General features: G+C 46.5%; 1 protein-coding gene across 3 annotated transcripts in view; it reads left to right on the plus strand.

Annotated features, from left to right (window-relative positions):
* Positions 1 to 341: 341 nt before the first annotated feature.
* MYO10 (myosin X) overlaps positions 342 to 27036 on the plus strand; it is a 229275-nt gene continuing 202580 nt past the window's right edge. For all 3 annotated transcript variants that reach the window (XM_023239408.2, XM_023239417.2, XM_023239414.2), the window contains exon 1: positions 342 to 849. In XM_023239408.2, coding sequence (XP_023095176.2) covers positions 829 to 849 — 21 coding nt within the window. In that variant the 5' untranslated portion in view covers positions 342 to 828. The remainder of the gene's footprint in view (positions 850 to 27036) is intronic.

Below are 27036 nucleotides of genomic sequence, written 5' to 3' on the forward strand. Positions count from 1 at the left end.
GAAGATCAAAGGCACAAAAGAATCCCCCAACCCCTCCTCCCCGGTGACTATTTGGTCTCTATCACCAGAGGGTAGAGTCGACTCCTCCGCCCACGCCTGGATGGGGAGGCGGAGACACCAGAGGGTGCAGCCCGGCCCTCCCGTCCCCTCCCCTGTCCTCTCCTCTCGCCGCCGAGCGGGCGTCCGCCCCAGGCGGGGTGGGCGGGGCCGGACCCTGCCGCAGCGCGGGGCGGGGTTGGCTGAGGGTTGGGCTCCTGGAGGGGCGGGCGAGTGGGCGGGGCCCAGCTCCTGGAGGGGCGGGGCGGGGCGGGGCTGGTGGGCGGGGTGAGTGGTCCTGTCTGCAAATCTCCGCGCAGCGGTGAGCCGGCTGAGTCCAGGCGCCCGAACCCTCACCGCGGCGGCGCTCGCTCTGGGGTAGCTACTCCGGGCACGCTTTGTGGCCGCTGTCCCCCTGTCGCGGCGAGCGCCTCCGGCTGGGGCGCAGGAGGAGGGGGCGCGCTCCCAAGACCCCCGCCGCCCTCCCCCAGCCCGGGGGAAGAATGTGTCACCAGCTGTTCTCCGCTCGCGAGCGCTGCGCGCAGAAGTAAGGAACTTGGAGGCAGGGAGACAAAGGCTGCAGTTGGGACGGATGAGTTAGAGACTTGGGTTTGGGCAAACAAAAGGTGCGAAAGACGAGAAGGGGGTAAGGCGATGGCAGCCGGAGAGCCCCGCGGGCTCGGGTTCCTGGGAATCGCGCCGTGACACGCATGGTTTCCCCGGACCGTCTGCTGGGCTGACTTCCGCGAGCCGGACGCGGGACTCGGGCAAGTTGGGGAGCGCCCTGGAACAATGGACAACTTCTTCCCCGAGGTGAGTGCGCTCGCGCCGGCGACCCTGCCGGGACCTGGCCCCCGCGCCCCGGGAGGGATCTACCCACCGCGCCGCGCGCACGCTTGGGACCCTGTCCTAACTAAGCCCGGGAGGGCAAAACTTTCCGGGAGTCGCCTGAAATCACCCCCGGGGAGTCTCCGGATGAGTAAGCCGAGGCAGGTTTTGTTTTGTCCCGCGCTCCGGGACGTAGCGAAGGTGAGCCTCCTTCCGCGTGGGTGGCTGGCTCACCGGGTGTCCCTGCGGCGCCCCGCGCGAGGTGAGGCGGCGGGCGCCGGGCCGCGGCTGTCGGGGTGCGGGAAGCCCAATCGAATGTTCTACCGGGACGTGCCTTTCTCCAAGAAAGTTCTGGTCTGGTATTTCCTTTGCAAAACGTGCCGGCTTCCTGTGAGAGGGGCACAAACCCTTCCAGAGGAGACGGCTTAATGAAGTGCGAGAAGCGAGGCGAGGGTTTAATCATTCACTGTGTTCTCTGCCTACGGGACCTTTGGAGTCTAGGTGGTAGCGCTCCCCAAGATGTGCTCATTCAGGGTTTGAGATCACTCCAGAGGCAGGGATCAAAAGATCATGTGCTTGTGCTGACGGTCCTTGGCAGATTCTGAATTCGAATTTAAAGAAAATCGTTTGGAGCAAACAATGATTATTTTTAACGTTTAAGCTGATGCCCCTTTTAGGGCCATTGAGGGCGGGACACCACGGTTACTTGAAACCCTTGACTTGAGAACCTTTTTTTTCTTTTTTTTTCCCCCCTCCCTGGGATGGAGAGTTACTGTGGTTTCTTGGCTCCCTCTCCTTTCTTGGTTGTGTTTATTTAATAAATTCTGTTTTAAGTTTGAGGTTTGAAGTGGCTCAAAGTAAACTGAGTTGACTTAAGGGAGTCTGATGTGACTTTCATTGGAAGCCAGGGGACGTTTCGTGAATCCAGGACAGTTTTGGAATCTTCCAGCAAATTAGATTGGTGAGGGCTTGCCTCTGTTCGCTAACTTGCTTTATCCTAGTTAATTGGATATAATATTTCAAGTCATTCCCCCTGATGGATGCTTACCTTATTCTTAGACAACTGTATTTAATGGCCAAAGTAATAAATACATTCTTGCCTAACAGCAATATCCACCTTTTTTCAAGGTGGCATCTCATACGTGATACCCACATTTGCCGTGAAAAGCAGACTGGAAAGGAATTATCCATTCATATATTTTTTTTTTCTTTTAAGGAAATCTGTGGTTGAGACTATAGCATTTTTTTTTTAACCCACAGAGCTTTGTTTTCATGACTGTAAGAAAACACCAGAACTTTTTACTGGAGTTGCAGGTTAACCAAAGATGGACCAGTGGGCTGTGTTTAATTGCTTTCATCTGTAAGAAAACCTGGGCTCTGCCTGCAGGACACTAATTCGTATTTTTTTTTTTTTATTTTTTGTGTGTTCTGGGTCCCTTGGGAAAGCTGGTGAGCCGTAGGATTTGTATTCGGTTTTGTTGGGGGTTTCAGTCCCGTTGAAGCCTGTTTTTGGACCAAGGAGGGGAGGGGGCTTGTGACCTCCCCCTGGGCAGAACTCTGCCCCCTAGTGCAAGTGGGGGGGAACTGCAGGATAACATGGGACAGCTGTGACCTGCCGGCACTTTCTCTGAAATACTTTTTCCTTACACCATACCTTGGTTAAGTGTAAGGAGACCTGGTTGTTGGATTTTATTTCAGTGATTAATATGAAGCTGGCCTTTGGCGATCATCTAGTCCATCCCCTTCAGTTTTCTGGATGATGGATCTTAGCCTACAGATGTCAAGTCACAAGCCCAAGGTTGAAGAGCTTATTACAGAATCCAGAGCCTTTTTTCTCTGTTGCTGGTGACTCGTGTATTTGGGGGAAATTTTCATTTATTTAAAGTTATGCTTTTGGGGCGCCTGGGTGGCTCAGTAGGTTAAGCGTCCGACTTCAGCTCAGGTCATGATCTCGTGGTCTGTGAGTTCAAGCCCTGTGTCAGACTCTGTGCTGACAGCTCAGAGCCTGGAGCCTGCTTTGGATTCTGTGTGTGTGTGTGGTGTGTGTGTGTGTGTGTGTGTGTGTCCCCTGCTCATGCTCGCGCTTGCTCGCTCTCTCTCAAAAATAAAAACATTAAAAAAAAAACAAAAAAGATTTATGCTTTTAAGCTTGTGATGTATTTGTAGTACAATATTCTAATCAACATTCAAAGTTCCACCCATAATTGGAGTGACCTTGGGAGGCCATCAAGGCCAGTCAGGGAGGCAACACGGTGCTGTATTAGAGACAAACTCTTAATATAGATCCTGTTTGTCTCCGGTAGTGTCTTCTAACAGGCCATCCTTTTGTTAAATTTCGTGAAATTCTCCAGTGAAGAAAATCATGGGATGTCCTGTCACAGGAGAAACAGTAACTGTGAAAGTGATATGTTTCCAAGGACAGCAAAACTGTACCGACTCATCGCTAAGTAGTGCCCTGGTAACTGGTGTCTTTGCTAACTTTTTCCATTGTGATTTAGGCATAATGACTTGTTGCTTGTTGGACAGCAGTTTGAGGCTAACTAACACTAGCAATTGAGAAAAAAAAAGGGGGGGGGGAACAAGATGTTGCATGTATTAGCTTTATGTGAGCATGGCCAGACAATAGCAGAATGGGAGCTTCTTGTGACTAGCAGCTGCTGTTTAGAGCGGGACCAGGATTTCTCAAACCGGGTGCCATTGACATTGTGGCTCCGTTCATTCTTTGCTGTCGGGAGCCGGCCCTGTGCCTTGTAGGATGTTGAACATCACCTGTCTCTACCCAGTAGGTGCTAGCAGAACCCCCAAGTTGTGACAACCGAAATGTTCCCAGACGTTGCTTCATGAGCCACCGGGAGTGAAATCACTCCTAATTGAGAACCACGGAGCCAGCCCGTGGAGCGTTGCCTCGTGGAATTGATTCCTGTGCATGTTGCAAGCACAGCCTTCTGGCCTGCGTTTGCCTGCTGTAAAAAGCCATCAGGGCTTTTACTGCAGGCCAGCGAGATGCCCATGAGGTTTGTGCCGTCCACTGATGGCTACCGACCTCAGAATGTTCCTCGGGATTGGAGAGGCCGAGGGCCCCACACTCCCCATGCAGTTCCTTCGTGACCTTACATTTTCATGGCTTCTCAATTAAATTGTGTGTGCACTTCTGGGAAAACTCATTTTTTCAGCGTTTGGAGTTAAGCTGTTAAAAAGTTTGGTGTTGGCAGAAACTAAGTTGGGGTATGTCTGTAACCAGAAGCCCCTTTTTTTTTTTTTTTTTAAGCAAAGAGAAAAGGCTCAACCAAGTGGCAAGATTATTTTGCAAACATGTTGTTGATATTTTGAAGTGGATGGTGTTTCCGTGTCCCTGGGGCCACGTAGGCAGCTAGGGTAGTGGAGGGGCGGGTACGTACCAGCTGAACACATACAGGAGCTGGACTTTTCTATTTGAGGAAAAGGTATGGCCCCTGGCCATGTAAACAAAAGATCTTTTGAGGATTATTGATGGAAGGTATAGGACTGCTTTGATTTTCAGAATAAATATGTAAAATGTCTGTAAGTGTCATGAATACAAGCATAGAAGGCAGGTTATTAACGTCTTGAGATACATTGTTGGTGAAAATGTCCCTGCTACGCCCATTTCTTACTCTCAGGTGGAATCACCTTCCTTGTTTCCACTTAATTTGGGAAGGTGTCTTGGTTTTGATTGTTAACCTAGAGTTCAAATAGCTTTTTAAGCTGGAAGTCATTCTTGAGCCTATTTCTCTCCCCCCTTCTATAGTATTTTTATTTTGTTTTAGGTCTCAGTGATATTTATTGCCTCGAGCAAAAAAAAAAAAAAAAATCAAGACTTATTTTTCGGGCTCCTTGTTCCGGCAGATCCTGAAGCCGACTCCTCTGGCAATGATAAAATAGAGTCGGGCTGTTTGCTGGGGTCCTCCTTTTTCACAATGGAGTTATAGCGCCTTGCCTTTTCTGCACGCTCGGTCAAGGTTTCTGTTGTCAGATACTCATTTTTTGGCCCCTGCCATGTTGGGGACAGCAGAGCCCTGAGAGCAGCTGTAAACTGGACAGTTGTTACCAGCAGGGAGCCCTGATCTCCCTGGCCTGGCAGGGAGGGGCTGCTCTCCCCATATCGTGTGGCTTGCTGTTCTCACCTCTCAAATCAGGCACGAACCAGCATGGGCGGGGCCTCCACTGTTTAATCAGAGTGGTGGCAAGGGAGGGCGGTGTTTGCTTTTTTAGCTCTGCTGGCTTTAAGTGGGGTCACCTCTAAGGACACTCGCCTTGAATGTGCCCTTCCATTGAAATTGATTAAGAAATCGGAGACTTTATTTTTTTAGTTAAAAAAAAATTTTTTTTTTAATGTTTCTTTATTTTTGAGAACGAGCACAAGTCAGGGAGGGGCAGAGAGAGGAGGAGACACAGAATCTGAAACAGGCTCCAGGCTCTGAGCTGTCAGCACAGAGCCCCACGCGGGGCTGGAACTCCGTAACTGTGAGATCATGACCTGAGCCGAAGTTGGACACTCAATTTGAAGAGCCACCCAGGAACCCCTGTTTTTTTCTGATTTTTAAATTTAGTTTTTACTGAAGTGTAATTAATATGCAGTGTTATATTAGTGTCAGGGGTACAAGAGAAGGATTCAACAATCCTATGTGTTACTATTCCGCGCTCATCACCATAAGTGCACTCTTATTCCTCTCTCTTTCTGTGAGGATGCCTTCTTGATGAGTTTCAAAATTTTGCAGAGTAACTGCTACGTAACATTTTCATATCATCGGCAGGGAACTGAACGTTCAAGAATGAGCAAACACTGAGTCTACATTAAGCTTAGCAATAGTTCCCCACACCTCAATGCCCCTCTGGGCCAAATGAAAAGCACTTCATCCTTAAAAGTAGAACAGATGTAGCTTTGGGGAGCCCAGCTGCACCCCTCACCCCTGTGGGATCTTGGGTTTTCTGACCTTCCTGGGCTTTATTTCTGTGGGCATAATAGTGTCAACCTTGCATGATGATTAGAATTTGAGACTTGGCCCATGGCAGGTGCACAAGAAGAGATTAGTTACAGTAACGTAGAAAGTAAGAGTCAGGGGCTCTTGATGGTGAATGAAATTCCAGAATGCAGCGGGGCAGGGAGATCTTGGCCTTAACGCTATTCCCCAGGATCGTTCCGTGTGCTAGATTGCATTTATTAATTTCCTCCCTTTCAACCTGTACACTTCTGGCAGATTTTGCCTTTCCAGAATTCTGTCTCAAGCGTGTCCATATTGCTTATAAAATCAAGCTCACATTCCTTAGTCTGGTTTTCCAGGCCTTCTGTATTATTTTCCCCATGTGAATTCTACCCTCGAGGATCTCTTACAGGTCCTTCTCCACACCTTTGTGTGTGCTGTGCTCTCTGCTGATCAGATGTCCTGCCTGGCTAGCGCCTTTTTGAAACTATCCCTGACTGGTCTAGTTCACGGTGACCTCCTACCTCTCTTTCTTTCCTCTGAACTTGGCTCTGCCTCTTTCTGTCCTGGTCTTGTTAGGAATTTACCCTGGTTTGCTAGAGGGTTTACCTATCTTTTTCCCCCTTTCAAATGAGTAAACTGAGCCTCAAGAGTTTAAATATCCCACTCATAAGTTTTATCACCTTGTTTGCACTGAGAGGTCCTTATGCATAGGATTCTCTCCTTGTATCGCCTTTATTTTTCCCCCAAGTACTGATCCTTTTATGGTGAGAGGGGTGATGCTTCTAACATTTTTTCCTTGATTGTGAAGCATTTTACAATTCTTTGAGGACAATAATAAATATGGCTGATGTTTATCGAGGGCTTACTGTGTGCCAGGCATGTTCCTGAGTACTGGGCATTCAGCAACTCATGAAATCGATTTGCCAGCTCAAGGAGGAAGTCCCCATAGATGAAGAAAGTGAGACACAGAGAGGTTAAGTAATTTGGCCGAGTGTCACACAGTTAGAAAGTGATCATTAGGATTTGAACACAGACCTTTGTCTCCAGAACCTCTGTACTCTTCACTGTCACTCTTTTCTGTCCTGTTGGTGTCATTTGCCTTCTGCTTGTACCGTTGTTTCTGGGCTCTTTGAAGGGCAGTAGGCGGTTCGTAAATGATATTTGAGTTAAATTGCATGGGGGTTTGGGTTAACAGGTAATCCACACTCCAGAAACCTTGAAACCCAGTAGGAAAATGTTACATCATGCCATTAATTTTTATCTGGTTTTCTTTTTACTTAAAGAAGACCTACACTCTTGTTTCCTTGTAAAATGTGGTTTCTAAAGCGGCCGGCCCTGACCCCATGAGGATGGTAGGAAGATTTATGTAACGAGACACTTTGAAAACTAGCTTTGTGAGATGTGTTTATTACAAGAAAGGGTAGGACTCGTTTGTTTCCCCAGTTCTAGCTATCCATTACCCCCGTGTTTGCCTTTGAGGTTTTCTGATGGAATCTTCTCTTTCAATTCAGGGTTCTGGCAACTTTCCCAGCGTTTCTGCATATCGGTTGTGTATTACTTCAGCTTATTAACGCCCATGGCGTGATCACTGACCACACGGCCGGACATTTCTAGAGAGCATTCCTTGATTGAAACAGGAATCGCAGCCTTGCCTAGAGCTTTTCGGAAAATGTGTCCACCAGGTCTAAAGTATGCAACTTGAGTCCCCAATTTAAATCTGGCGTCTCCCGTCACATGACCTCCTGTCACCTGACTCTGCCAGTTACGGGGAAAGGTGTTGCAGTTCTTGTCTGTTGAAATCCAGCCACAGCGAGGGAGTGACACACGGGGAGCTGTAAATTTAATACCTTCACCCACGCTGCAGTATCGTTCTGCAGGATTAAAATCGTCTCTGTATAAAAGGATTTTATGTGTGGATTTTTTTTTTTTAAGTGAGTTATTACAAAGAAAAGGTAGGCAAGGTTGAATGTTTGCACTTTGGGATAGCCTTATTTTTATTACTGGTTGGTCGTTTAGAGTCGTGAAGGTAAAAGACTTGGGAGATGTTGGAATAGACTGTAAACTTTTTTACGTGGCTTCCTACCCAACATTGGGCCCGAAAAGAAATCTGTAATTCTTTTAAATGCCTTTTTTTTTTTTGTCCACTAATAACATTTGAGTAGTACCCAACCATGGGATACATGATGGAGATAAGTGGACTTCTCTCCAAAAGCATGTGTTCGTGAAGTCCACTTGTGTGTTAAAGTTCACTTTAAAAGAAGTTTGTTTGTCCATAGACCACATGCTTGTGTGTAGCTACTGTTAATAAATTCTTGGTGTTACTAACTTCATAGATATTTAAATTATGTTTAAGGGACTGTATTTAGAATTAGGAATGTTCAGGCTTTAAACAACTTTCCTGAACACGGATTTACTACATCATCAGTAATTGACATCACCATGTCAAAAGTAATGTACAATTTGCCACATCATTGTTAATTTCTTCTTTCCTTAATCTAGCAAAGATACGTACTAAATTTAGAAAATGCTATAAGAGACAGAAACTCCCTGAGTCCTGCTTTTTTTTAATGTTTGTTTAATTTTTTTAATTTTAATGTTTGTTTAATTTTTGAGAGGGGGCGGGGAGGAGCTGGGGGTGGAGGGGGGGGCACAGAGGCTCTGAAGCGGGCTCTGCACTGAAAGCAGCGAGCCCGATGCAGGGCTTGAACCCACAAACCATGAGATCATGACCTGAGCCAAAGTCCGATGCTTGACTGAGCCACCCAGGTGCCCCCCCCCAGGTCCTACTGTCAATGTTTTGGAATGTTTGTTTTCCATGCCTCTCTATATATGTTTCTATAAAAGCACATCTATAATGTTTTTCGTTTAAGAGTCGAGAAAAGTTTTAATTGTCACAAAACTTGCACGTGTCCTTTTCAGTGCCGGGGGCAAGAGTACAAATGCAGACCTCTGTCACATATCTAAGTATTTAAAAGTTCTAAATCAAGCTTACCAACCGGTAAATAAAATGTCTTTGCCTACCTCAACATGAGGTCATGTGTCACGAGGGCACAATCAAACAATTTGTGTAAAGCTGTGTTTTTTATTGCTGAACGCAGAATATCAAGGGTAGAAGAGAATAATTACAGTTGCAAATGCCTGGCCATTCTGTTGATAGGCCAGTGATACTCGCATGAGTAATACACCATGTTGTCCGTAATATATTTTCCATAAATCTATTTTTCTTGTCCGTCTTTCAGCAAAATCACTATATGGTTATTGTCAAGATGTTTACAGTTTATGTTTTATTGGCATTAACGCCAAAGTAAAAGACCTTCCTTGAGTCACAGTGGTGGTTAGATTTTTAATTGAGTTTGGAAAAGGCCTGCATTGTAAGGCAGGACAGTAGTTATTGGCATTGTCAACAAAGCTCATACAGCACTATTTGTTTTTCTTTTTTTAATTGAAGTATAATTAACATGGTGTTATTAGTTTCAGGTGTGCAGTGTAATAAATCACCAACTCTACCTTGCTCACTACTCATCAAGATCAAGTATACTCTTAATCCCTTTTACCTATTTCACTCATACAGCAATATTTAGATTAGAAAAATAATAGGGTTACATGTGATCACTGGTATTGCAGAAAGTACTAAATATTTTCATTATATAAATCCTATCATTAGTACTGTGAATTTTCACTATTCCTTAAACTTTCCAATGCTCTGTATATTATAGAGAAACCATGTTAATTCATTAAAAGTCTGTTTTCAATGTTTGTTTGTTTTTGAGAAAGACAGAGTGTGAGCAGGGGAGGGGCAGAGAGGGTGGGAGACACAGAATCCAAAGCAGGCTCCAGGCTCCAAGCTGCCAGCACAGAGCTCAACACGGGGCTTGAACTCACGGACCACGAGATCCTGACCTGAGCTGAAGTCAGACACTTAACCGACTGAGCTACCCAGGCGCCCCTAAAAATCTGTTTTCAGATGAAACTAAACCTTAATGCATCTTGGCCACAAAACTATCTGCATAAAAATGTGTTTGGGGATTATGTGTGCGTGCATATTTTCCTTCTTGGTCTTGTAAATGTTTTTATTTCCATAATGTTATGTTTTACATATTTTCTTGAAATTTTAGTTTTGTTGTATGTATGCGTCACATATCATTTCTGTTCGATGAAATTTTTCTCTAAAATTTTAAGAGCACAGTTTTTTAAAGTGAAACGGCCAAATTCTGTTCGGAGTTTTCGGAAGCTTTTGCTGTTCTTAATGGTAAGCAGTTGTTCACATCGAATAACTGTCATAACTGTACATACAAAATAATATTTTCCACCAACAACCATGATTCATTCTTTGAGGAACTTCTGTTTATTTGCTACATTTTTTTTTTTTTTTTTTTTTTTGGTCTTTGTGATGTGCAGGGCACGCTGAGGAGCCTACAGCCCAGGGTAGGAGTCCTACCTACGTTTACAGGTCTAAGAATGACCCTGCCTGCTCCTTCTGGGCATGTATCATCATTTATATCACTATTTTAGGTTCATGCTTTTCTAGAAAACCGCACATGAACGTTCTTATACCTAGATCGTGTACCCTTGTCTATTTCTTGAGGATAATATTTCCTGGGAATGGAGATGTGTGATCAAAGAGGTTGCACGTCTTTACTTAGATTCTTTGGCAGCAAAAGTTTCATGAGAGGTGTCAGTGCATCTTCCATACAGCAAGCTCTGCAGAGATACCCTGTCATGATGTATTCATGATAGGGATTTTGTGGCTTCTAATTAGAATCTTCATGAGGTGCCTTTTTCATAAAGGAGGTTATCACATACTAGATTATTGGGCCCACTGTCAGGCTCTCCTCTGAGCTGCAGTGGAGGAGAGATGTTCTCAGTGAATTACAAGCTGGGCTGCCGATTCACATCAGGCCCTCAGAAAATCCCTGTGTGGGTGCTGATGTTCACTGAAGGTCAAAGTGCACACAAGGGACCTGGCTTTACGTTGCCTGGAGAGCCGTTGGCCGTTGGTTTGGGGAATTGTTTATGGATTTTTCTTTTAATTCTCAATCCTTTTGTATTGTAAGTATCCTCGTGTGTTAACCTTGACCCAAGTTACGAGTTGGTTGTTCTAACTAGAGGAATTTAGGTAGCCTACAATAGTATGTGTGTGTGTTGCATTAAAGCTTATTCTTATTGCCTCCACGAAATCTTTCCATGGACTTTGAACTAAGTGTTGAGTGTTAGGTGACAGTAACACTATACCTTTTATAGTGCATGCCATTGTCATTTAATACGCGTTTGCATCAGGGCGCCTGGGGGGCTCAGTCCAGTTCGTGAGTTCCAGCCCCACCTCGGGCTCTGCGCTGACAGCTCAGAGCCTGGCGTCTGCTTCAGATTCTGTCTCCCTCTCTTTCTGACCCTCCCCTGCTCACCCTCTGTCTCTTTCTCTCTCTCTCAAAAATAAACACTAAAAAAAACTTAGTATAGGTTTGCATCTGCTCATTCCCACGCGTATTTTGTTCTTCTGATGTTGTGAGCTAAGCCGTCTTGGGATGTTAAAAAATGCAGCAAGATATTCCTGCCATCCCTCAGTATCTCAGCACGACTGGATGGAAAGCGGATTTCTTTGATGCAAGCTAAGACATCTGGGGCCAATGAAAGTGTCCTTAGCGAGTCCTGAGTTGAGTCTGACGCAAGAGTGGCGGCAGTGAGGGAATCTTCCAGGTGAAGGGTGTGATGAGAAGCTAGGGCGGGCAGCTGGCAGTTTCCACCTGCGGGCTTGTCACTCTGTGAGGAGTCGTGTGCCCAGGTCCTGAGGCCATGCGTGCCACCGGGAACGTCAGAGCCCAGAGAGATGGAAAAGCATCCCTCAGATTCTTGCCCTCATCTGTTCCTGGGTCCTGCCTGTTTGGGCAGACAGAATGCTCTGTGAAGATGAGTGCAGTATGGAAGCAAGGGGAGTGTTTTCCCCAGTTATTTCTGGGGCAGGGGCTCTTTCTTCCTGCTGCGTCTTGCTCCCGGTCCTGTGCTTTGCAAACAGAGAGAGTTTCTCGGGCCCAAGGGGAAAGAAAAAGAGCCATCCTATGGAAAGGAACTCTCTTTAACTTTGTTAACCTGCCCCCCAGATGAGGGGCCACCTGCTCGCCAGGCACTGGGTTGTCCCCAGCTCCCTGAACTGTCTGCCTGAACTGTCTTCACTTCCCGCCAGTCCCCTGCCAGCCAGCCCCCCCCCACCCCCTTTGCCCTGCCTGCCTGCCTCACCCCAATCCCAGATCTTGCTACCTCTTTTGTAATTAAAATAGGAGCTGAGAGTGCTTCCTGTGTCTTAGGGAGATGCCCTGTATTCTCACCACCCAGCTGGAGAGCAAAGAATTTCTCCATACACAGATTTTCTTTACAGCTCCTGTTTTTTTATGAAAAATATCCACTTGCCCTTGTTTTTTTCCCAAGAATGTGCATAGCGTAGGACTAGTGTTTCACCAACAAGCAGGTAAGCTGTACTTACAAGCCTAAGAGATTTTTTTTTTTTTTGCTTAGCATATAGGTAGGAAATCTATGTGTGTGTGCACCCGTGTGCATGTGAGGTCCCATGCATGCACATATATGTAACACATGTACGTGGACACGCGTTCCACGTGTATACATATATGCACACACGTGTGTGTTAGATTTAGCCTCGTGGTTCTAGACTGAGGCAGTCACAGCTGCTGATGTGGGAAATGAAGTCTCTTACCAAGGCCGTGCTGCATGGGGTTTTTGTCCACATGTAGTAGATGAATTGTTTGCTGTCCAGAAGTAGTCTCCAGTAGGCAGTATTTCTGAACTGCTTACGGTTTTCTGAGAAGATAAAAAGTTATAAGCCGCCTCCCCACCTTTTCAGGCGTGACTTGCCTTGTTAGGATGGGGTCCTCAAAATACCACCTTGTTGATCATGGACCTTGCATTTCCTTAAGATTTTCATTCTTTGGGGATTCTCTCGAAAGTGGGTGCCAAGTTCAAAGATATGAAGTCTGGGCATACTGTAAATTCTAGCATTAAACGTTTTAGGTCTTGAGAACCACTGACCTTTGGGATGTTTCTCTTGGTGACCTCGCCTTTCGGCTATAACGGTTTCCTTCCTGCCCTTGGACAGATCTGTTGGGCTACTGTATTTTACGCTCTAAAACCGTGGTCACTTAAGATTCTCTTTGAGAAGGCCAGCGCATCTTTTCTGTAACTATTGATGGAATATAAATAACAAAATATGAGTAAAGTTGGAATCTCCTGTTGTTTTTCAAAGCCTACGTCAGAAGAAAAGCATCTGCTACAATGAGCTCTTGGCTGTATAATCAGGACAAGATTCTGCCATACCTTATTCTGGTGACGAAGCAAGCAGGTCAGGGCCTCTTGGCATTTACCGTGGAGGGTAATTTGTGCGTCTGTCTTTTCACCACATAGTTTTTATTGTCTTGTATTTTGCCATCATAAAAAAAATGAAAACACGAGTCAGCAGTTCCGAAAGTGACAATGGGGGGCGAAAACCATTCTAGGGTGGCCCGCCTTTCACGGACTGTGTGCAATGTTAAGAAAATGTGCTTCTGACGTTGCAAAATCTCTGGAGTTCAGAGGGCTCTTGATGGGAATGTAACTTTATGCTTATTTGCCTGTTATCTTGGTGATATCAAGTAGATTCCTTTTACCGTGAGTCACAGAGAACGGTTGCTTTACCCAAGAGCTACGCCAAATGATAGGGTCAGAAATCTAACTTAGGTTGTGTCACTTGAGTGTCTTAAAGTCGTCGTGGACTCTTAAACCTCCGCCGGATGCCTAAATGTGAATCTCTGTGGTTGGCACGTGCATTTGAAACAAAGAAACGGGGTGTCTTCAGAACAAGAGGCCCTGTGAGGGTTTTCTTTGGTGGTTTGATGAAGTTGAGTAGCTATTTCCTCAAGGAAAGCAGAATTTTGGGAACTTATTTATTTTTAAAGTTTGTTTATTTTTGAGAGAGAGAGAGAGAGCTGGGATCAAGTTGGAGAGGGGCAGAGAGAGAGAATCCCAAGTGGGCTCTGTGCTGTTAGCATGGAGCCCCAAGCGGGTCTCAAACTCACAGACCGTGAGATCGTGACCTGAGCTGGAATCAAGAGTCGGACGCTTAACCGACTAAGCCTTTTAAAAGATGATACAGCCTGACTTTATCACAACCCAGTTTAGGACAAAAATGTCTTAAAAAATGTTTTAGCAGTGTTCTCTAATTCAGGTCAATAGTTGCCCAAGACCAAATACGATACATACTTAGGATTTGGTATAATGTGAGATTTGGGTAACGATTTGACTAAATGGAACTGAGCATCATGGCTAAGCCTCGAGGCAGTATTTTCAACCTCTGTGCCGTCTGCATTTTCTTTTATCCAGTTGAACTAGTGAAACTGTCTTGATCACTTGGCTGGCACTGTATTAATGCATAATAGTCCATAAATGCATGGACTAATGCATTTAATCTGCCCAATAATCTTAGGCGGTTGGTACCGTTCTCCTCTCTCTTATGTATAAGGATAGAGTCTCAAAGACGGTAAGTAATTTGCCCAAGTTCGCAGAGCTGGGCAGTGGTAGAATTGGAATTAGGATCCAAGATCTCTAGCTCTAGGGAACTCAAATTCATTCGGAGGTGATGTCAGTAGTTTGTGTAGGAGGGGAAGATCGGATCTGTGTTGAAATCATTAGGAATGTATATTCGTATCTCCGTAGAGAGCAGACCAGTCAGGTGACACAAGCCCAAGAAGAATTACCTGTTTTTTGCCAGTGACTGGAACAAGGAATTGAAGTTTTCCTGTAATCAAACAATAAAAACATAACCCTGATTGTTTCTGTGATGGGCCACCGAACGTTCATCCTGAGTGAGAGCTATTGCAGGGTGTTCTGTTGGGGAGAAGATTCAGAGACTAGTTTCTTTGTTTTTATTGAAAAAAAATTTTTTAATGTTTATTCTTGAGCGAGACAGAGCATGAATGGGGGAGGGGCAGAGAGAGAGGGAAACACAGAATCCGAAGCAGGCTCCGGGCTCTGAGCCATCAGCACAGAGCCCGACGCGGGGCTCGAACTCACGAACCGTAAGATCATGACCTGAGCCAAAGTCAGACGCTTAACCGATGGAGCCACCCAGGCGCCCCTCAAAGACTAGTTTCTATAAAATTTGTAGATTTCTGGGGAGAATTTCTACTGAAGAACAAGGTCACGTTGAATTTCCTGAATCATTTTTCTTGGCTTTTGTGTGTTTGCGATCAAGTCCAGATTCCCATGAAGTGATGTTGTGAGAAGGCATGTTTGCTTTGGAGGCAGCACACAGTTTGGGAATCTTGCTTGTCATCTGCATTTCTGATGGCTTCTGTCTGCCTCGCTGCTGTGAGTGGCCCTCAGCTCTCTGGCCATACTTCGGCATCTGGACCTTTCACATCTCCCTCAGCAGGGATGGATGAAAGGGTCATTTCATTTAAGTTTAGGGATAAATCTTTTTTTTATAATGACTTTTCTTTTTAGAGCAGTTTTAGGTTCACAGCAAGTGATGAGATTTTAAGAAACCATTTTGGAAACTGACCCTTCTACTGATCTGAGAGTTTTACTTGATGATTAATGAATGGTTTACATTTAAGTGAACCTTGCAAAGCTGTGATTCGGTGAACGTGGCGCTACGTCGGCTGCTACTGTTTGCCATCCCTAATGAATACAGATTTTATAGTTTAAAGAGAAAAGTGTTAGCATGAAGGAAAAAATTGCTGGCGTGGTTATATATCAGCAGATATATTCTTTGTCCTAAAGCGTGTAGTCTGAATGTTGCTCGGGGTTTGGTAGATCATAATGGATGGGATTTGAATTTTATATAGAACGGTGGTTCTCAACTGGACAATTTTGCCTCTCTGGGGACACTTAGCAACGTCTGCAGACGTTTTGGGTCGTTACCGCTGACGTTGGGCGGGCACTATTGGCATTTAGTGGGTGGAGGTGAGGGTTACCGCTGAACTTCCTGGGATGCACAGTACAGCCCCCCACAACGCAGACTGATTCAGTTCCAATGTCAGTAGTATCAAGGCTGAGACACCCTGATACAGAAGACTGACTTGATTCTGTAAGGTTCTACCCTTTTGTATTTTAGTTTCCTGTTTTTTAAGGAAAATGATGACCGCTAACATAATTTTCTGTAAATGTTTTAGGAGTATGTGTGAATGAGTATCCGTGTTGCCGTCATCTGATTTTTTTTTTTTTATTTAAAAAAAAATTTTTTTTTTTAACGTTTATTTATTTTTGAGACAGAGAGAGACAGAGCATGAATGGGGGAGGGTCAGAGAGAGAGAGGGAGACACAGAATCTGAAACAGGCTCCAGGCTCTGAGCTGTCAGCACAGAGCCTGACGCGGGGCTTGAACTCACGAACCGCGAGATCATGACCTGAGCTGAAGTCGGACGCTTAACCGACTGAGCCACCCAGGCGCCCCCGTCATCTGATTTTTTAATTATAATATCCAAATTCTGTTTATTATGGCTTAGTTACATTATATATCTAGATTTAAAATTCTGTTCATTCTGAAATTAATTTCTGTGGCATCCATGAAAAATATATTGTATGTCTGTGTATTTATACAGTGGGCTGTAAAGTTATTTTTTCCCAGGCCTTTTTAGCTATGGGCTTCCGTTTGTCCTAAAAGGCAAAGGAACAGACAGTACGACCAATTCCATCACCAAGCACCAGGAGACTGATGTGTAGATTTGACACGGAAGAAGGCTGGAAGGGGCCAGAACTAGAGCTCTGCCCTCCGGTCCTCTCTCTGCCACCATGTGATTATTTTCATTCATTTCTGAGCACTTGGGTCACGGACCCTGATCGTGCTTGAGACAGCATCTTGAAAGGGGTGAGCGAACCTTTACCGACAAACTCCACGCCGTCCTTCCTTTTCCGCTTCTCCCTATGCTGATGAGTAAATGTATGATTTTTCTTTCGGCTTAATTTTCATCTAGCACGTCGTTGCCTCGCAAGCCACAGCAATGAATCACTGAATGCTTGGGGAGGGCGGTAGAAACAGCAGGCCAGACTGCAAAATAAATGGAAGAATACTAAGTTCACACCCTTCTTGTTCTCACCAAACCTTTGGGCAGGAGGAAAAGTAAGTTGGGTTCATCTTTAAAGTTCCTGGATTTCATCTGTGCTTTAGAAGTGAGGGCTTTTTAAAAATTTTATTATTTTATTCTTTTATTTCAGTTCTACTGAGGTATGATGTGGCATATAAAATTGTAAAATATTTATTTATTTTTATTATTTTTTAATTAATTAATTAATTTTTTTTAACTTTCTTTATTTTTGAGACAGAGAGACAGAGCATGAACGGGGGAGGGTCAGAGAGAGGGAGACAGAATCTGAAACAGGCTCCAGGCTCTGAGCTGTCAACACAGAGCCCAACGCGGGGCTCGAACTCACGGACTGTGAGATCATGACCTGAGCCAAAGTCGGTCGCCTAACCGACCGAGCCACCCAGGCGCCCCAAAATTGTAAAACATTTAAAGTGGTAGGAGTTCTTCCCATGTTCTTCCTCACCTTTTCTTCCCCACTAGCAGGAAGACCAAACAGGGAAATAATTGATTTGCTGTTGACTTTGTTGCTTTTTAACGTGGAAGGTGCCATAAACGAGACCTCTTTCTACATGAACGTTAGTGTCCTGCAGGTTTCTGTCTGTCGATCAGGAAAGGACTCCAAATAGGAGAGTTAAATTGTCACAGCAAGAGTCCGTACCACTATCTTTTGGCCCAGAGTTCATTTACTAAGTGGATCATTGGTTGGGCGCGAGCTGAGCCTGATTGGGATTAACGACTCTGGACCTGGTTCATGATGGGAATCTGGGCTGGGTAGGTTGGTAACGAGGCTTCAGCGATGACCTCCTTGCCAAGCCTTCGACCTACTACTCAGGGGACTAAGCCATTCAGCTGATAAGGGATCTGTGCCAAGTACTGACTCACCCGCTCGGTTAGTTCAGATTACTGATAAGAAACTTGAGTACGATGAGGGATTGTCTTAGAGATCACTGCTTGTTAAAGATCCATGTTGATGGAATTCAGTATGGTTCAGTTGTACTGATGGACCTGGCCTGCTGTGAGGCTGAGATAGCTCAAGTTGGCATCTGGCTGTAAGTGGGATTCCTACCCCTGACTCACTGAGACCATGAGGCCAGCGGGGAGGGGTGTTCACTAGAGGATCCCTGGGAAGTACAGCTGATTAACTGATGCAGGTACCTTGGGTTGGGGCGCCTGGGTGGCTCAGTCAGTTAAATGTCCGACTTCAACTCAGGTCACAGTCTCGTGGTTCACGAACTCGAGCCCCGCGTCGGGCTGACGGCTCAGAGCCTGGAGCCTGCTTCGGATTCTGTGTCACCCTCTGTCTCTACCCCTCCCCCGCTCATACTCTGTCTCGCTCTCTCTCTGTCTCTCTCAAATTTTTTTAAACATTTATTTTTATCAGTGGTTAAAACAAATTTATTTTAAAAAGGTCCCTTGGATTTATCCAGAAGCTATGAACCTCTAAAACTAACAATAACCATAATAGGACATTTATGAGATGCCTATTTGGTGCCATTTGCTGTGCTCATCCCTTCATACGCATCATCTCATTGAGTCTTTCCCTTGTTAGGAACTATCGTTGATCCCGTCTAGGGTTGGACAACCTGTTGCTTCGAGAGGTTAAGCAATCAGTCAGGGCACGCAGCTGGTGCGTGGGATTCTGCGTCGTCTTGTCCAGCTGCAGAGACTGTGTTCATTGCTTCCAAGTTCGCGTCTCAGGAGTTTAGCCCTGCTCTCCAGCCCAGGTGGATCACCAGTCCGGAAGACTGGCTTTGGGTTTATCAAATGTTTCTACTTCTCCCCCTGCCGTATGATCCCCCACGAGGCAGCGACTATATCTCAAGGTTATTTTCATGGTTCGGGGATCTACTTGAGGATGTGTTTTGTCTGGGACTCTCTCAAATATAGGACCTATCTAAGCTACAAACTCAGTATTCACAAACAAGAAGAAAGCAGTGACTTGGCAGAAATAACGGGTCTGCAGGGTTAACACGGGCCATGTAGACCTTTTCAGATATCGCCGGTCCCAGTGAGGAGAGAGTCCCGAGATGTTGTGGTGGTTTTGCTGGCCACTCTCTGGTACCATCGATCTACTGACGACGGATCTTAGGTTCTCTCGTGAGCGGGCACTGCGGGCCTCATTGGGAACTCCGGCAGCTCACGAAGCTTCCTTGGGAAGGTTGTCTCAGGTTAGAATCCTTCCGAGAGGCCGTGTGGCCAGCGGGTGGGATCACTGGAGGGGACTGTCTCAGGGTGAGCTTTCTCAGCCTGGCCACGTTCACGCTGGAATGTCAAGTTCTTGGTCACTCTGTCAGGAGCACACAGAAGTTGTTCATGCGCCCTTGTCTTTTCTGACCTTCTTTATTGCCCAAGTCCGTGTTCCCAGGTGCCTGCTTCCTGGGAGGAGCCCAGGCGCGTGGAGTGAGGTATATCGTTTCTCGCCTTAACCGGAATGATGAAAGAGCCTTCAACGTTGAACTACAGCGAGTAACCCGCATTATGGAGGTTATTCCTTCTGCCGTGTCTCTTGCCTCTCCTCGGTTCTCACGCCTCCTCAGCGGCTGTGTCCCCGTGGCCTCCCCCACCTCCCCCAATGTAGGTCAAGGCTTTGCTTTGCCTGTTGAACCTGGAGCTCTGATTTTTTTTTTTTTCTTTTTGCCAGCCTCATTTTTGAACTTAAATACAGGTATCATCCTTCTGATTGGTCTCTCTCGTTCTGATTCCAGATCTTGTGGTCCCCGCGGCCACGCCCAACCCCCACATCACACACCTGCTTCGGCCACTGACGACTGCCCAGGGCTGCTCTTGCTTCTGTGCGTAACCCCTGCCTTCCCCTCTCCCACCCCTCCTCCCCGGTCTCTGACCTGTTGCTGTCCTGGGGTCTCAGGGATGACCGGTCTCCTTTTCCTCCTTCAGCTGGAGTATTCACCCTGCACCTGCAGTTCCTTAAAAAATAACTTTCTTCAGGGGTGCCTGGGTGGCGCAGTCGGTTAAGCGTCCGACTTCAGCCAGGTCACGATCTCGCGGTCTGTGAGTTCGAGCCCCGCGTCGGGCTCTGGGCTGATGGCTCAGAGCCTGGAGCCTGTTTACTATTCTGTGTCTCCCTCTCTCTCTGCCCCTCGCCCGTTCATGCTCTGTCTCTCTCTGTCCCAAAAATAAATAAATGTTGAAAAAAAAAATAACTTTCTTCACAGACCTGTGGAGAAGACACTCTGATGCCAGGGCTGAAACTTGCAGTTAATCGTTCCGTCTTGAGTTCCAAGTGGCCGTGCAAGGAGGAGCGAAAATCACAGTTTGAAATGTTCCCAAGCGGTTCATGGCACAAAGGCCTGGATTCCTTCCAGAGTTACCAAATGTACACCTCCCTGCCTTATTGCTACAGTCAAAGAAGACTCGATGGTCACTCAGGGTTCGGGCGTTTTAAATTAGCCAGAGTTTTAAGAGCATATTATATCGATAGCGGCGTGTACCTTTTTTGAGTTTTTAACACCTTTCAATTCTGAGTATGAAAATGGTTTTATAACTGGGGGAAAAGCAACGAGTTCTGGTGGAAGCACGGTGAGAAATGTAGGCTCCTTTTTGCTTGAACTTGATGAAAACCAGAGAGAAGATAGGATCAGGGGTTTTTTGGGGGTTTTTTTTTTTAAGAAATAAACAGAATTTTGCGTTCAGGCGTTCTGCGGGCAGCTGGCCAGGAAGCGTGCCTATAGCTCAGGAATCATCCCAAACCAACTAATGGAAAAAGTCTGACTTGCTGGCGGCTGAAATTCAATATTGAGGCAGCGACACGGGTGTGTGTGTGTGTGTGTGTGTGTGTGTGTGTGCTGATGCTGGGGCAGGATGGCGGTAAAAGACATTGGAAGCCTTAATCCCTGGCAGCTATAAATAGAGCACTTACTTGGGTGGCTAACATTTGTGCTTTTAAAAAAGGGCTTTATTCTGTCATTTGGTCAGAATTAAGATATGATTCAATAGGTTACGTCCAAGACTGGCCTAAAAACAGACACGTTTTCCATTCTGATGTGAGCCAGCTTTAATTAAAGAGCACTGCTGCACAGACCCATTAAATAGTTGAGACACTTCCCTTCACAAGCTTCCTTTGAATGGGGGCATTCGACACAAAATAATGCATTTTTTAAACAACCCGTATTGAGGCCCAGACCGTGTGGCCGGCTGTCTGAAAGAGTTGCAGATAGGGGCGCCTGGGTGGCGCAGTCGGTTAAGCATCCGACTTCAGCCAGGTCACGATCTCGCGCTCCGTGAGTTCGAGCCCCGCGTCAGGCTCTGGGCTGATGGCTCGGAGCCTGGAGCCTGTTTCCGATTCTGTGTCTCCCTCTCTCTCTGCCCCTCCCCCGTTCATGCTCTGTCTCTCTCTCTCTGTCCCAAAAATAAATAAACATTGAAAGAGTTGCAGATACTGGCCCGTAGGGATCAGCAGGTGAGGAGATGAGTGAAACGAGCCAGGTTGTGCTCGTGGGGAGTGGCGAGGATTGTGGTTAACCGGTGCTTGTGAGCCTGGGAGAATTTAAGACTCGGTGTTGGGGCACCTGGGTGGTCAGTTGGTTGAGCGTCTGACTTTGGCTGAGGTCACGGTCTCGAGGTTCGTGAGTTCGAACCCCACATCGGGCTCTTTGCTGTCAGCACAGAGCCCACGATCCGATCCTCTGTTCTCTCTCTCTCTCTGCCCCTCCCCTGCTTGCGCGCTCTCAAAAATAATCCATAGGGGCGCGTGGGTGGCTCCGTCGGTCAAGGGTCTGACTTCAGCTCAGGTCATGATCTCACAGCTCTTGTGAGTTCCAGCCCCGCATCAGGCTCTGTACTGATAGCTCAGAGCCCAGAGCCTGCTTTGGATGGTGTCGCCCTCTCTCCCTGCCCCTCCCCCACTTGCACTCTGTCTCTCCCTCTTTCTCAAAAATAAATAAACATTAAAAAAATAATAAAAAAATAAAAAGACTCGGTGTTGCCAGACCTTTCCAAGCAGGCTCACACTCAGCATGGAGGCTGACGCAGGGCTGGATCCCACGAGCCGGGGATCATGATCTGAGCCAAAACCAAGAATTAGTTGCTCAACTGACTGAGCCACCCAGGCGCCCCCAGGCCTTCTTTCTAGTTTTGAAAGAGACCAGATATATAGATTTCTGTGAATTGTCCCAATTTGTAAAACGTTGACAAGTAATGAATGCATGTTGGTTTTTACTGCGTGAGCCAAACGAAACTTGACTGGGGCTCATACTACACGGTGAAGAAGTGACGCGGCTTAACTTTGGAGCAGGAGGAGGGAATGGAATGACTCTTTGCCTTTGGGTTAGTGTTAGCTGGCTTCCAAAAATATATTTACTGTGTTGTAAAACCGTTTTTGCAAGGGTGGTATCTAGGTTAAATTTCTGCATTTCTAGAATGGATCCCCATTTTATTCAGTGTTGTTGGCTCCTTCTTTATGTTTTACTTGGCTAATCCAGGGAGGCTGGATAGTCTTGTCTTTTAAAGGGGAAAAAGTTTTATTATACAATTTTAAAACTTTACTCTTTTTTTTTTTTTTTTTTTTGGCAAGGATGTGAGGTATGGAAGGTTGGATGCCGTTCGAGGGTCCTTTCCTACTTCTCTTGGTCACTTGGGTGTTCATTCAGCAAGAATGGAGTGTCCCTTAGAGGGGAAGGTTGTGGAAGCAGGCTTTGAATGCCGTCCCCTTGCTGGCCAGGTGGATGGCCTTGGCGACCTGCGTTCCTCTTCAGTGCCTCATGCCTCCCATTTGTAAAATGGGTTTGATCATAACTCTGTAGTCTTAGGGGCACCTGGATGGCTCAGTTGGTTGAACTTCTGGCTCTTGGTTTCAGCTCAGGTCATGATCTCCTAGTTTGTGAGTTTGAGCTCCGTGTCAGGCTGCATGCTGACAGTGCAGAGCCTGCTTGGAATTCTCTCTCTCTCTCTCTCTCTCTCTCTCTCTCTCTCTCTCTCTCAATAAAGCTAAAAAAAAACTCCATAGTTTTAGCTTGGGCTGCCATAATAGAACCCCCCAGACTTGGTTGGGGGGTGGGACTTAAAGAGGCATTTATTTCTCACAGTCCTGGAGGCCAGAAGTCCAAGATCAAGGTGCTGGCAGATTCAGTTTCTGGCGAGGACTCCTTCCCTGTCTTGCAGAGGGGGCTATCTTCTGATTGTGTCCTCACATGGAGGGAAGAGAAAACGCTCTGGTGTCTCTACATAGAAGGATCAGAGTTTCACCCGTATGACCTAATTAAACTCCCAAATAACACCCGAACGGTTACTCCCCATTCACCCCCTCCCCCAGCCCCTGGCAACCACCGATGATCCATAGAGTTACCCATTCTGGATATTTCCTGTACATGAAATTGTACAGTATGTGACCTTTTGTGTCTGACTTCTTTCACTTGGTATGTTTTTTAGTTTCATCCGCTTGATAACATAGATGAGTGCTTAATTCCATTTTATGGCTGAATAATACTCCAGTGTTGGCTCGGACTTTATATAGAAGTGTATAAAAATATGATATAAAACTGTCTCCAATGATACATCTCACGTACATAATGTATATATTTCTATATGTTGATTTCCATCCGTCAAGAGGCTCCATTTACAGAGACCGGAATGGATGTATTGTGTTCTTAAATTTTTTTTTTCAACGTTTATTTATTTTTGGGACAGAGAGAGACAGAGCATGAACAGGGGAGGGGCAGAGAGAGAGGGAGACACAGAATCGGAAACAGGCTCCAGGCTCTGAGCCATCAGCCCAGAGCCTGACGCGGGGCTCGAACCCACGGACCGCGAGATTGTGACCTGGCTGAAGTCGGACGCTTAACCGACTGCACCACCCAGGCGCCCCATGGATGTATTGTGTTCTTAAGTACAGTATCCTGGTGGCTTTAACACAGTTCCTACTTTGGGCTTCTATTTTCAGTTGTTTAATAACCTTATTTTTTTTTTATTTTTTTTAACGTTCATGTATTTTATTTTAATGTCTATTTTATTTTTTATGTGTATTTTGAGACTGAGACAGAGTGTGAGTGGGGGAGGGGCAGAGGGAGAGGGAGACACAGAATCCGAAGCAGGCTCCAGGCTCTGAGCTGTCAGCACAGAGCCCGAGGTGGGGCTCGAACCCATGGACTGCAAGATTGGGTCCTGAGCCACAGTCGGACGCTTAACCAACTGAGCCATCCAGGTGCCCCTCAACTAATAAATAAGTTTTTATTTTAAATGCTTTATTCATAGCTCACAAGCCAGAGGCCAAAGCATGTTCAGAAAACCTAATTGTAGTTTAATTCACAGGAGCCTGAGGCTCATCTCCCAGTGGTCGATTTGGACTGCTCACGTGTGTGATTTAACACGTGCGAATACCTGGTTTTATGTTGATTTCATCCTTTGTCTTAAATGTGTGCCAAGAGGTAGGAAGGTTCGGATTTTCCGCTTACAGCCACGTAAGAGAACATTCAGAAGTGACTTTTTTGCTTTAGTTTTAAGTGATTCACCAGTTTTTTGCTCTTTTTATAACCAGGGTAAAGATGAGTTTTTATATTACATTTTTTTTTTAATTTTTTTTTTCAACGTTTATTTATTTTTTTTTGGGACAGAGAGAGACAGAGCATGAACGGGGGAGGGGCAGAGAGAGAGGGAGACACAGAATCGGAAACAGGCTCCAGGCTCTGAGCCATCAGCCCAGAGCCCGACGCGGGGCTCGAACTCACGGACCGCGAGATCGTGACCTGGCTGAAGTCGGACGTTTAACTGACTGCTCCACCCAGGCGCCCCTATATTACATTTTTTAAGGAATAAAGCTCAGAAAAAGGAAGTTACGTGGATGTGCTGTGCGCGTTCCCTTCCCTCTTGGCAACTCACACATGGAAATACCAAAGCATTATCTCCCATAATTTTACCATAGTAGTGTTAAAAACCAAGCCTTGGGGCGCCTGGGTGGCTCAGTCGGTTGAGCATCTGACTTCGGCTCAGGTCATGATCTCACAGTTCATGGGTTCAAGCCCCATGTCGGGCTCCATGCTGACAGCACAGAGCCTGGAACCTGCTTCAGATCCTCTGTTTCCCTCTCTCTCCACCCCTCCCCCGTGCTCTCCTTCTCTCTCAAAAATAAACAATTAAAAAAAAAAGAAGAAGAAAAGCCCCAGAACTTAAGTATACTTTGCCTTTACCCACACTGAAGTTTTCTATTCTATGGATAGTGGGGTTTTTTTTGTTTTTTGTTTTTTGTTTTTAAAGAGGGAGAAGCTATCTCCTTCTGTAAATGTTGTTACGTGAAAAGCCTTTCGATATTACCTGTGTAATCCTTTGGGATGTGGTGGGAGCCCTTGGGCCTTATTTAGGGCTGGCTGAAATTGTCCTGTGGTCTTTCTTTTTTCAATAGAGCACTCTAGATGCAAATGCTCTCACCGGCGATCTGTCAACCGATCGAGGGACCAGTGCTGGTTGGTTTGGTCCTCGCTCTGGCAATTGATACTTTGTCCTTGGTTTTTCCAGTCCTTGTGCTTCCTGCGAGCTCTACTCTTCTGTGTCCTTGGCGGCCTTGTTCTCTATCTCGCACTTGAGAGGCAGCAGAGTCTAACTACAAGAGCGCGTGCTCTGGCCCTGACCTCTATTTCCAGTCTGGGCTCCACCACTTCCTAAGTTAAGTTACAAAGAGGCAAGCAAACGGAAACGGAGGAAGTCACTTTTGTCGAGGGGCAATCCGAAATCCCGGGTTCTTGAAGGTCAATGGGATTTCTCTGCTAATGCCCAGTGGCCAGGGGCATCGACAGGAAGGGGGGCGGTCAGGAGACGTCCCTGGGAAGAGACCGACAGGATCCACAGAATTCCGGCACCTCTTGGGTACGGGTGATGAGGTTGCCGAACGTCAGCTTTCCATCCAGTGGTGGCAGAGACCCTTCAGGACGGGGGTCGGGGAGGAGGAAGGGTGGAGAGATGATGATAAGGTTTTGGCCAGGCTGGCTTGTGTCTTCCAGGCCTTGGTGGTTCACGATTTAAAACTTCCTCTAGGTGGGATGTCAGTGGGCCATGAACACTCTTTAGACCAGTGGCTCTCACTGTAGGTGGCTTTGCTCTGCAGGGGACACTTGGTGATGTTTGCAGATTTTTTTGGCTTATCCCAACTATAACCCCGTGGCTGGGGTTCCGCAGTGAGTAGAGGCCAGGGATGCCGCTGAGCGTCCTGCCATGCGCAGGGACAAGCCTCCACAACAAAGAATGACCTGGCCCCAGATGGCGATGCTGCTGATGTTGGACCGTTCCGGAAGTAAAGGATGCACGTTCCTTTAGTCCCAGGAGTGACCTGCTAGCGTCTCCTTCTAGTTTGTAACGCTGAGGGGGTTGGGGAAGGACCGCTCCAGACTCTTCCCCTAGTGCTCCACAGGGCACTAGAAGCCTGTTGTTGGCCTTAACGACACTCAGGCAGCAGCTGAGTGTCAGGGAACAGGTGCCTTTGGGGCCTGTAATGGATACGGGATCCAGCCCCGGTGTGTGAGACACATTGTCACTTCTGTGCAAATGCCAAATACAGGGGATTTCTGTTGCTTCTGACAGGGACTGCGATCGAGGGTGTGTCCGTCCTGATCTCTGGGCACTTTCTGTCTTCACTTGGAACAGGAAATCGGACTCCACAACTGTGGGATCGTTCTCCCTCCTCGGATATCCCTTTGCTCGCAAGCTGTTCTCGACTCTCCCCACAGCTCTCGCCCTGGACCCACGCGTTGTCTGCGTGTGGGTCAACGCACAGGACGGTTTGTGGCCAATTGGCATCTTGGAAGTCAGGTATTAAATTTCTTAGTTCCACCTGCAGCAGGGAGCTCATTCTTTTTTTATTTTTATTTGTACTTAAAAATTTTTTTTTAACGTTTATTTATTTTTGAGACAGAGACAGAGCGTGAACGGGGGAGGGTCAGAGAGAGAGGGAGACGCAGAATCTGAAACAGGCTCCAGGCTCTGAGCGGTCAGCCCAGAGCCCGACGCGGGGCTCGAACTCACGGACCGTGAGATCATGACCTGAGCCGAAGTCGGATGCTTAACCGACCAAGCCACCCAGGCGCCCCAGGGAGCTCATTCTTTAAAGCAAACGAGAGATCGTCAGGTGGTGTCCTGGGAGCCGTAAAATAGAGCTGGAAGTGGGTTCCTTCTGAAGTGACACTGTCTTCTGCTTTGGCAGACCCTAGAAGCAGAACTTTCTC

The sequence above is a fragment of the Felis catus genome, chromosome A1 (genome assembly GCF_018350175.1).
Source record: "Felis catus isolate Fca126 chromosome A1, F.catus_Fca126_mat1.0, whole genome shotgun sequence".
Taxonomy (NCBI): Eukaryota; Metazoa; Chordata; class Mammalia; order Carnivora; family Felidae; genus Felis; species Felis catus.